A 12169-nucleotide genomic window follows, 5' to 3' on the forward strand; every position below is an offset into this window, starting at 1 on the left:
GCCTGCGCTGTGGTAAAGTTGCCGCCTGCAGGGTTGGCATCCCCTATGGGCACCAGTTTGAGTCCTGGCTGTTCAACTTCTGATCCAACTCTCTGCTGTGGCTTGGGAAAGCAGTAGAAGATGGCCCAAGTGCTTGGTCCTTGCACCCATATGGGGCACCCAGAGGAAGCTTCTGGCTCCTGGCTTCGGATCAGTGCAGCTCCGGCCGTTGCAACCAATTGGGGAGTGAACCAACAAATGGAAGACCACCCCCCCTCCTTCTCTCTCTGTGTAACTCTGACTTTCAAATAAACAAATAAATAAATATTGTTTTTAAAAAAGCATATAAAAAAGCACAAACAATGAGATTTAGTATCTGTTTGAAGGAAGACAGAGTATCAGAGTAAGCAGACTGTCTTAGAGAAGTATTATTAACACTTAGGGGCAAGTCAGGAGTTTTTGAAAGTAAAATTCTGTACAATCAGTTTTTGTTTTCTAAAACCCCATTTTTGAAGTAGTAATAACTACTTTCACAGAGGAAAAAAATTCCTGATAACTATACAACTTAAATGTTGCACTGGTCCCACTGAAATCAGAGAAAAGATTTTAATACATAGTAATTGGATCAAGATTGCAAATTAAATATATGTTCTAGCCTCCCTGACGAATTCAAATCTACAGACATGACAGGAAAAACAGATACAGGCACCAGCATATGACTGAAGGAGGAAAACGCAGACCATGACATACATGGGAACTATTTCAAAATGCTGCAAATTCAGGTGGCAGATATGATAGGCCTTCAAAATGTTCATGGAAAATGCACATTGTCCTTCCCTGACTCTTATAGCATAATCTGTTAGTTTGTACCATGGTCCTTTAATTCAAATAGAAAAGTTTTGAAATATTCACTCTTCAATAGGCATTTACTAAATGAAGAGTAAACTGATTGGGATCCTAAAGAAAGAATACTCAGGCAGTTTTGTCCTTTCCCTCTCCACCTCTACACTAAGCATTTGGAATTTACTCCCAAATAAGAGTAGAAGGAGGAAAAAGTTTGTGCCCAAGAGAAAAAAAGGTCAGCTTAGGGATGAAACACCCTGAAGGAAGGGTGAAACTTCTTCCTTTTGGAAAGTAGCTGCTGGGTCACCCTTGAGGTAGTATGAAAGACAGGCTGCAATACACAATACCAGGAAGCATGTACCACACCGTTCTCACAATTACCGAAGGAAGACAACAGTAATAACAACAGTAATAACATACAGTTTTTATACAAAGATGAACAAGGAATCTTACAGGAAAATAAGATAAGTACACAGGTAAAAATCACCATTTTTGGAAAATCTATACTGTAAGAAAACATTAAACTCAACAAATAGAAAAAACAGCCAAGGAAATATAACATAGAATACAACTAATATCTTCACAGACAGATGTGAATATACAGTCATGCATCACATAACATTTCACTCAACAATGAACCACATATAAAACAGTCTACATCATATTATAAAAGAGGTAAAGAAATCCTCTCACCTAGTATGTTCACTGTATCTTTACTATGTTTAAATATGTTTAGCTGTAAAAGTGTCACTGTGTTACTGCTACCTACAGTGGGCTGTACAGTACTATGCTGTACAGTCTGGTAGTCTAGAAGCAATATGCTATACCATACAGTCTAGGTTTAGTAGGCTACACCATCTAGGTTTGTGTGAGAACACTTTATGGTGTAGTACAACAAGAAAATCACCTAAGAATGCATTTCTCAGAATGTATTCCCATTGTCAAAGAGCTGTATTAGTCAACTTCTGGATACTTCAATTAAATCTGAGACAAGCTATTTTTGAAGGAAGAAGGATTATTCTGATACATGGTTTTGTAGGTTTATAGTCGAAGATCATGCAGGTCTATGTCTCCCTTATAAAGTCACCATGATTCAATCAACAAGATCCACTTTGACAGCCTAGGCCTCACCTCTGAACATGAATAAGTGAATTCAGTGCTCACCTTCTTAGTACTATTAATCTATGACTTTGGGGGTTAAATATTTGTACTTGCGTTCAGGAGCCAAATTATGTTCAAAACATAGAAACTGTGCATGACTACACTATAGCTACAAGAAAAAGAATGAATTATAACCACCAGAAATTTAAAAATACAATCACTGAAACAAGAAATAGCTAAACATGAGACTGTAAGCAGTTTAAAAATTAAGAAATTCTCCCAGCAAAAAGGCTGAGGTGGAAAGCATGAAATGAAAAGCTGAAAGATGAGAAAAAACAGGAAATGAACAAATAAAATTATCTCTTCACCGATGACAAAATCTCACATAAACAGTACCCCAATGAATTTATCAAAATAATAAAGCTAAGAAATAAACTCAGCAAAGTTGAAAGATTCAATATCAACTTGTAAAAATCAGTTATATTTCAGGGCTGGCACTGTGGCATAGCTGATAAATCTGCTGCCTACAGTGCTGGCATCCCGCATGGGCGCGGGTATGAGTCCTGGCTGCTCCACTTCCAATCCAGCTCTCTGCTGTGGCCTGGGAAAGCAGTGGAAGATGGCCCAAGTTCTTTGACTCCCTGCGTGGGAGACCCAGAAGCTGCTCCTGGCTTTGGATGGGCTCAGCTGTGGCCAGTGTGGCAATTTGGGGAATGAACCAGCAGATAGAAGACCCCTCCCTCCCTCCCTCTCTCTCTCTCTCTCTCTCTGTGCCACTGCCTCTCTATAACACTGCCTTTCAAATAAAATAAATCTATTTAAAATATCTGTTGTATTTCTATATACTAGAAATGAGAAATCTATAAAAGAAACTGCTATGGTCTGACTGTCTCCCCACCAAAACATGCTGAAATTTGATCCCCATTTTGAGGTATAAAGAGGGAGAACTTCCATGGAGTGATTATGTCATGCCCTCATGAGTAGAAAAAGCCACTAATGGATCACAAAATTAATAGATTGTCACAAGTGTAGCATTGTTATAAAAATGAGCACTCTCAGGGCCAGTAATGTGGCATAGTGGGTAAAGTTGCTGCCTTTAGAGCTGGCATACCATATGGGCGCTTGTTCAATTTCCAGTGGCTCCACTTACAGATCCAGCTCCCTGCTAATGCACCTGGGAAAGCAGCAAAAGATGGCCAAATTCCTTGGGCCCCTGCCACCCATGTGGGAGACCTGGAAGAAACTCCTGGCTCCTGGCTTCATATGAAACTGCAGGGGAACCTGAATAGCCAAAACATCTTGAGAAAGAGAAAGTTGGAGGGCTGACACTTGATTTCCAAACTTACTACTAGAATAAGAATAGCTATAGGGATCAATGGAATTTAGAGTGAAAAAATAAATCCATTGATCTAGAGTCAATTGATTTTATACATGGGTGGCAAGACCATTCAAAGAAAAGAATACTCTCTTCAAAATTGGTGATGGGGGGCCAGCGCTGTGGCATAGTGGGTAAAGCCACCACCTGCAGTACTGGCATCCCATATGGGTGCCAGTTGGGTCCTGGCTGCTTCACTTCTAAACCAGCTCTCTGCTGTGGCCTGAGAAATCAGCAAAAGATAGCCCAAGTCCCTGGGCCCCTGCACCCATGTGGTAGACTCAGAAGAAGCTCTTGGCTCCTGGCTTTGTATCAGCACAGCTCCAGCTGTTGTGGCCATCTAGGGAGTGAACAGCCAGATGAAGACTCTGCCTCTCTGTAACTGCCTTTCAAATAAATAAATAAATCTTTTAAAAAATGGTGATGGGTTGGGTGTTTGTTGCAGTGGTTATATTGGCATTTGGGATGTGCACATCCCAATGGGACCACATATTGGCTACTCTGCTTCTGATTCATCTTTCTGCTAATGCACATTCTGGAAGGCAGCATATGATGGCTCAGGTACTTGAGTCCCTGCAACCTACATAGGAGACCTGGAGTGAAGTCCTGGCTTCTGGGTTTGGCCTGGCCCAGCCCTGGCTATTGCAGACATTTAAGGAGTAACTTGACCCATGGAAGACCTTGCTCTGTCTCTCTGCCTTTCAAATAAAATGAAAATAAATAATGAATATTTTTTTTAAAAAAAGTCATAGTGGATGTGGCCACAACTTGCAAGGCCAAAATCCCATACCAGAGTGCCAATTTGAGTCCCTACTGTTCCACTTCTGACCCAGCTTCCTGCTAAATGTGTCTGAAAACGCAGCAGATGATGGCCCAAGTGCTTGGCCCCTACCAGCCACGTGGGAGATCCCGATGGAGTTCCTAGCTTGAGGCTTTGGCCTGGCCTAGCCCTACCTGGTATAGCCATTTGAGGAATTAATCACCAGATGGGAGCATTTTTTTCTTTCTTTATTTCTCTGCCTCTCAAATAAAAAAGCCTATTTCTAAAATAGTATGAAGATAATGAAAAGAAAACCCCACAGAATAAGAAAAAAATTTTTTTCAAATTGCATATGTGATCAATGTCTGGTATCCAAAATACATCAAGGACTGTTTTAACTCAATGGCCAATTAAAAATTGGACAAAGGACTTAGTTAGATATTTCTGCAAAGAAGATAGACAAATAGTCAACAAGCACAGGAAAAAAATATTCCACATTATTAGTTATTAAGGAAATATAAACCAAGACCATGAGATATCACTTCACATCAACTAGGATGAGTAAGATTAAAGAATTGGAAAATAAAAAATTAAAAATAGGAATCAAATATTTTATACATATATCCACAGTAGTGCTTTTCACAAAAGCCAAAAGGTAGAAATCACCTAAATGCCCATCAAGTGATGAATGGATATGAAATGTGACTATAGCCACACAGTGCAGTTCGAACCTTGAAACATTATTCCTGGTAAAAGAAACTAAACACACAAGGCCCCATATTATATGATTCCATTTATATGAAAGATCTAGAATAGGGAAATCTATGTTGACAGAAAGATGATTAGTGATTGTGAGGGGCTGGGCAGAGGAGAATAGTAACTTAATGAGTTTCTTCCTGAAGTGATAAAAAAGTTGTAGAACTAGATCATGTTGAAGGATACACAGCACTGTGAATATACTCAATTAATAACACTGAATGGAACACCATAAAAGAAATTATAAGAAAAATTTTAGGTTACATATAGATTGCCACAAAAAGGAGATAAACAGATTTTTGTGTATCTCTCTAGGAGAAATAAGAGAATGAATGAGAGGAAATATTCAAAGAAATAAGAAAACATTCAAAGAAAAAAAAACAAGAAAAGACAACCTCCTGAACTTAAAGGGTGCAAATAACAGAAAATAAAATGGAAAAATAATAAAGAGAACACACTAAAAGCATCCCATATCCCTCCAAGTGGTACTATTATCTCCAATTTATAGATGAGAAAATTATGGTGGGGTAAGATGTGTAGATAACTTGGCTAAAGATCTCAAAGAAAATGGCAAGGCAAGATTTTGAAACTGAATAATCAGGAACTAAAGCTGCTTTCTTTCTAACATACTGTATTAATGAGAAGTTTTCACCTAAAAATTATAAGAAATACATGAGTAACTTTCTTCTGCTAAAGATCCAAAGCATTAGATAAAACAAAAATCTCTCTAACAATCCTTCATCCCAGCCTCCTTGGAAGATATGAAGTAATATCAGATTATCTTTTTAGACATTTGGTATACATTTATGTAACATATATGCTGGTCCATATTTCTGTGTTTTTGCTTTAAAAATATAGCTTAATTCCGTATGAATTGTTCTTTATATTTTCCTAGTGTATTTTCTTAGAGGTATATCCATAGCAGCATAAATAGCCAATATATATTTATAGAGTTAACAATTTAATTGTTTCAGTGTACTAATGTCCTTCAGTTTACATGATCATTTCTATTATGAATAAAGTTTGACATTATTTTTATATTACAAACAATAATTTCTCATTGTTTAAAATTTTGTGTTTATGTTATTATTTATAATGTTGAAGATCTTCCTACATTTTTGTCAGGTATTTGTATTTCCACTTCTGGTGAAATTTTTCTTATTGATTTGTAAACACTGTTTATATATTCTAGAATTAAACTTTTATCAATTTTCTGAGAAAAAAAATGCTTAGGAGAAAAATACACAGGAATGAGATGCTATCCAAAAGGAATCAAAAATAAGAATGAGCTCATAAGTCAAAATAATTATTGTTAAATGAAAATTAACCAGATATGGCTATATACCAGGACAATGATGTAAAATTTTTTAAAAATGAAGACATGGGAATGGTGTTGTGGCATAGTGGGCTAAGCTGCTGCCTGCAATGCAGGCATCTCATATGTGTGCCATTTCGAGTCCTGGCTGCCCTGCTTCCAATCCAGCCCCCTGTAACGTGCCAGGGAAAGCAGTAGAAGATAGTCCAAGTGCTTGGGCCCCTGTACTCACATGGAAGACTGAGAAGATGCTCCTGGCTTCTAGCTTTGACCGGGCCCAGCCATAGCCATTGTGGCCGTTTGGGGAGTGAACCAGGAAACGGAAGATAACTCTCTCTCCCTCCTACCCTCCCTCTCCCCCTCCTCCCTTTATGTAACTCTGCCTTTCAAATCAATAAATCTTTTTAAAAAATTGAACACATATCTAATCTAAGAACACAAGGTAAAAAGGAAACAAAATTTTAAATGAGACCAAACTGTTAAGAAACATGGAGGATACATACACTCAGGTGGCTATCTATCTCTAACAATTTCAACAGGGAAAGAAGAAAGACAATGTACAGGAAGAAGAAAAGAAAAATGAAGTTTATGGGTACTGGAAAAAAAAGACACTAGTCTTCAAACTCAAAATGTCCACAGAAGTTGTATACAAGATGAAGAGAAAATTATATACTTAGACACATCCTAATAATCAGAACTCCAAGTTATAAGTTTCATAAAAGCCTCTATGCAGGTGCTATACAATGTGGTAGCTACTGAGCACATATGGCTATCTAAATTTAAATGAATCAAAATAAATTTGCATAAAACAATTAATGTGCACTTACTCCCCATGTAGGATCTCTGTCCTTAATGTGTTGTACTATGTGAATTAATAGTATAACCAGTAATCAAACAATACTTTATACTTTGTGTTTCTGTGTGGGTACAAACTGTTGAAATCTTTACTTAGTATATACTAAATTGATCTTCTGTATATAAAGATAATTGAAAATGAATTTTCACTGGGATTAAACATGACAATAGGTCTGATCTGATTTCATCATCATTAAAAAAAATCATCTATTATTTTTCACTTTATGTTTCTGTGTGGGAGCAAACTGTTGAAATCCTTACTTAATGTATACTAAGCTGATCTTCTGTACATTAAGATAATCGAAAATGAATCTTGATGTGAATGGAAGGGGAGAGGGAGTGGGAAAGGGGAGGGTTGTGGGTGGGAGGGACGGTATGGGGGGGAAGCCATAGTAATCCATTATTCGTACTTTGGAAACGTATATTCATTAAATAAAAGTTAAAAAAAAAAAAAAAGAAAAAAAAAAAAAAGAAAATGAATTTTGATGTGAATGGGATGGGGGAGGGAGAGGGAGATGGGATGGTTGCAGGTGGGAGGGAGGTTATGAGGGGAAAAAGCTGCAATAATCCAAAAGTTGTACTTTGGAAATTTATATTAAATATTATTAAATAATATTAAATATTATTAAATTTATTATATTATTAAATAAAAGTTAAAAAAATAAAATAAAATTACTCTCTTCCTCTAAAAAAAAACCCTATGAGTTGAAGGGGTAGAAAAAGGGGGCTAGCACTGTGGCGCAGTGGGTTAATGCCCAGGCCTGAAGCGCTGGCATCCCATATGGGCACCAGTTTGAGACCCAGCTGCTCCACTTCCGATCCAGATCTCTGCTATGGCCTGGGATAGCAGTGGAAGATGGCCCAAGTCCTTGGGCCCCTGCACCCATGTGGCAGACCCAGAGGAAGCTCCTGGCTCCTGGCTTCGGATTGGCACAGCTCCGGCCGTTGGAGGCAATTGTGGAATGAACCATCTGATGGAAGACTCCCCCCTGCCTCTCCTCTCTGTGTAACTCTGACTTTCAAATAAAAATAAATAAATCTTTAAAAAAAAGGGGGGGGTAGAAAAGGGAAATAAAAGCTCTGTTGTAACATACCTTAAGTCATGAGCTTATGGATGATTTTTACTTTTTTCTTAAAGCAAATAAATTAAAACTTCCAAACATGACTAAATTCAAACCATAAAAATTTTACAGAGGAAACTGATAACAGGTATTTTAAGTAGAAATATAAAAAGTAAGTTCTTCCTACCTACTAAAATATCTATTAAAAAGTATCTATTCTGTCATTAATACAAATACACACATTATTTTCAAGTTCCTAACTAATTCACCAGAGGGCTCTCTTACCAAAGGTAGTTCTGCCATATTTACTGAAAAGTTCAGAGCACTTGCAGTCTAAGTCATGCCCTTCTCAGATAACTATATTCATGGAATCTTGTGACACAGACCCTTTTATTTTAAAGGACAGAAATTTAGAAGAGAAGGCATTTCTTTAAAATTATAAACAAAGAATAAACAATTGGTTAGAAAGAATGATACTTACATGTAAACATACTTCGCTGGGTACAGAAGTTATCACATTCAGGTCTCTTTTGAACACTGATATGTTACCAGGCTGACCTACAGCCACATTTGATAGAATCTTAGAGTCCATCTGTTGGAAATTAGGGGACTGTGCAGTGCTATCTTGAATTCCACAGTGACTGATGGCTAGGACTTCTGGCACTGGACAGGAGAGTGTATCTTCAGCAGAGGAAGAAAATGGAGAATCTATGCTTTGAGTATCCTTCTGACTCTCAGGATAGATGCTAGAGATGCTGTGCTCCTGATACAGCAAGTTTCTCAGTTTTTCATCCAGAGTTTTAATGCGGTTGTCTGCAAATTCCATTTTTGGAGGTCTTTCACCATCTGATTCCATGATAGTAGCAGGCACAATGGAAGTAGATTCAAGGCCAGGGGTCAGAGTGGAAATGACCGTCTTAGGAGAATTTGCTTCAGTGTTCACCGTGGTTTCTCCTTCTTGGGAAATAAATTCTGCATCCATATTTATTTGCTTTACTGGTAAGGACTGAGGTTTTTGATCAGACACAAATACTGGAGTTATAAGAGAGCTCCCAGCAATCTGAGTTGATTCACCAGGATGGGCCTGACTGGCAGCATGCTGACATGGATAAACAGGTATAAATATGCCTGCTTTGTTGGGGAGTCCCTCATGTTCAACTGGAACTGTACAAACTGAAGTAGCAGAATGACTGGAACTATTAGTAACTGGTGCTATTACCTGCCTGTTATCTTTCACTTGATAAAGTATGGCTGGATGCTCAGTTTTTACACTTGTACATTCAGGAATCTTACCATCAACTATATCCTTGTGTTCTGATTTGGAGGTGAAAAGTGCACGCTGACATGGATTATTTTCTATAGTGAGCACTATGTCCTGTGATATTTCCTTATTATTTGTGTTTCTTGGACCTGGAACAATAACAAAGAATGGCTAAGCATGTATTGGTGAACACAAAGCATGGACTAGTACCCAAACTCAAAAGAGAAACATGGAACAAGGAGCAAATGAAAACCTGTGTGAGAGTTCTCATAAATAGGACTCAACATATACAGAATTCAATCTGTCAAGGGAAAAAAATAAAACTTTTTTCATTTTTTCTAAATATTAAATTTTAAATGGCTTAAGTTATACCCTACTATTAATATCATCAACAATTGTTAGGAAAATTCTCATAAGCATAAAATGTCCACAGGATAAGGCTGGCAGAGAATGAAGCTTACTGGGAAATGGCTGGAGCCCAGGAATAGCAGACATGGAATGCTGAAAAGGAGGAGACTGAGCCTCACGGTTTCTTATGGTTTGATTGATACAAAATCGCCAACGGCCAACTGGGGATGACTGAGGAGCAGATTCATCTGTGAAAAGAATTAATAACAAATTAGTGTGCTAAGTAGCTCTATTTAGCTATTGACCAAGGAAACCAGGTTAAAAAACGATTTTGTCTTGCATCTTTATTTCCAACAGTATCACAATATGTGTACTTTGTTTTAAAGCTTTATTTATTTTATTTGAAAGGCAGAGTTACAAGAGGCAGAGGCAGAGAGATAGAGAGAGGTCTTCCATCTGCTGGTTCATTCCCCAGATGGCAGCAATGGCTGGAGCTGAGCCGATCCAAAGTCAAGAGCCTCTTCCAGGTCTCCCACTTGGGTGTAGGGGCCCAAGGATGTGGGCCATTTTCTACTGCTCACCCAGGCCAAGCAGAGAGCTGGATCGGAAGTGGAGAAGCCAGGACTCAAACCAGTGCCCATATGGGATGCTGGCACCGCAGGCAGTGGCTACCTGCTATACCACAGCGTCAGCCCTGATATGTTTAATTTTTAAGGCTAGATCTCCCAACCCTGACAAATAGCCTAAAGCATTTAAGCATATATATCTCTAGAGAAACATTTTAGAGTCTATGAAAGCAAACATTTATTAATAGTAATTACAAGCAAGGCACTCTTTTTTTTCATGCTTAACATTTGCTAATATTTACAAGGATCATGATTCAGAGAAAGGTCATTTAGTATGTCAGTCTCAGGGGCTCACTTATTGTAATGAAGGAAAAAAAGTACTTGGGATTATTAAACAATGTTCCAGGGATGACCAGACCAGAGTGAAACTAAAAGGGATAATTTTCCAATACCAAACAAAATTAACATCAGAAGACATGGGTAACTAGGATCAGAATAAGTCCCTAGTATTAACCCTCTAAGAAAATTAATTTTTGAATTGATTCTTGTAAAAGTCAATTAGATCTTCTTGACAGTAAGCAACGAAGTACGGAAATTCATATATGCTGATAGAAGTCTTTATGCTATTTTACTCCTTCCAGAGAAAACTTCCGGTGTCAGAAATAAGCCCTACACAAATGGCCAAGCAATTAACCAACATCATGCAGAAGGTGTCAGCAATGACTCCACGGTTGCTTTTCTCAAACAGAAAGAAGCAAGGCCCTCTTAAGGAAAATTAGAAAGGACTTTTCCATTAAAATCTACATTTCCTGTTCTATATCCTGATTATGGTGGAGCTTCAATAAAACTACACAATTATTACAATTTACATAACCATGTTCTAAAGGGAAAATCAATTTAATTACATGATAATTTCAAAAATAAAGTAAAACGGGGCTGGTGCTGTGGCACAGGTTAATCCTCCACCTGTGTATGGGTGCCGGTTCTAGTCCTGGCTGCTCCTCTTCCAATCTAGCTCTCTGCTATGGCCTGGGAAAGCAGTACAAGATGGCCCAGCTCCTTGGGCCCCTGTACCTGCATGGGAGACCTGGAAGAAGCTCCTGGCTTTGGATCAGTGCAGCTCTGGCCTTTTCTGCCATTTGGGGAGTGAACCAGTGGATGGAAGACCTTTCTCTCTGTCTCTTCCTCTCACTATCTGAAACTTTACCTCTCAAATAAATAAATAAATAAAAGTAAAAAAAAAATAGAGTAAACCCTTACAATTTAACTCCTACTTTGTAAACATACTCAGATAAGTAATTATCTTTTCAACTTTACCCTACTTGTCAGTGTGATATCTGCTCAGATCTCTGCTAGCTAGAAAATGAAGATACAGGAATACTCTAGCATCCTAAAACAGTCATACTAAATTTCAGGACAATGTTGTATGGCTCCATTACTCCAACACCACCTTTTGTTCTTTCACGTTGTTATAATAATTCCTTCAGAGGTCTTCATGTCTATAGTTCTTCTCTCCCTCCCAGACACTTAAGATACCATAATAAGAGCTGAGAAGAACAGAGACAAAGATACCATAACAAGAGCTGAAAAGAATAGAGAAATGAAGTCATCAGAAAACAGAAGGTAACAGTATTAGTCTCTGGAAGTTTATTCAGTATCTAATTTACAAAATGTTATCATTCAGGCCAGTGCTGTGGCGTAGTAGATTAAGCCTCCACCTGTGGCACTGGCATCCCATATGGGCAGTGGTTTGAGTCCTGGCTCCTCCACTTCCAATCCAGCTCCAGGCTAATATGCCTGGGGAAAGCAGCAGAAGATGGCCCAAGTGTTTAGGCCCCTGGACCCAAGTGGGAGACCAGAATAGACTCCTGGCTTCAGATCAGCCCAACTCTGGCCCTTGTGGCCATTTGGGGAGTGAACCAGCAGATGGAAGGTTCTGTAACTGTCTC

At 38.3% G+C, this 12169-nt stretch overlaps 1 protein-coding gene across 7 annotated transcripts in view; it reads right to left on the reverse strand.

Moving 5' to 3' along the window:
• Positions 1-12169, reverse strand: part of WNK3 (WNK lysine deficient protein kinase 3) — a 174193-nt gene that overhangs the window by 45634 nt on the left and 116390 nt on the right. For all 7 annotated transcript variants that reach the window (XM_051827130.3, XM_089324536.1, XM_089324537.1 and 4 more), the window contains exons 16-17: positions 9768-9902; positions 8527-9455 (exon numbers count right to left, since the gene is read on the reverse strand). In XM_051827130.3, the coding sequence (XP_051683090.1) occupies positions 8527-9455; positions 9768-9902 (1064 nt within the window). The remainder of the gene's footprint in view (positions 1-8526; positions 9456-9767; positions 9903-12169) is intronic.

Source organism: Oryctolagus cuniculus, chromosome X (genome assembly GCF_051225735.1).
Source record: "Oryctolagus cuniculus isolate XC-2025 breed Fujian yellow rabbit chromosome X, ASM5122573v1, whole genome shotgun sequence".
NCBI lineage: Eukaryota > Metazoa > Chordata > Mammalia > Lagomorpha > Leporidae > Oryctolagus > Oryctolagus cuniculus.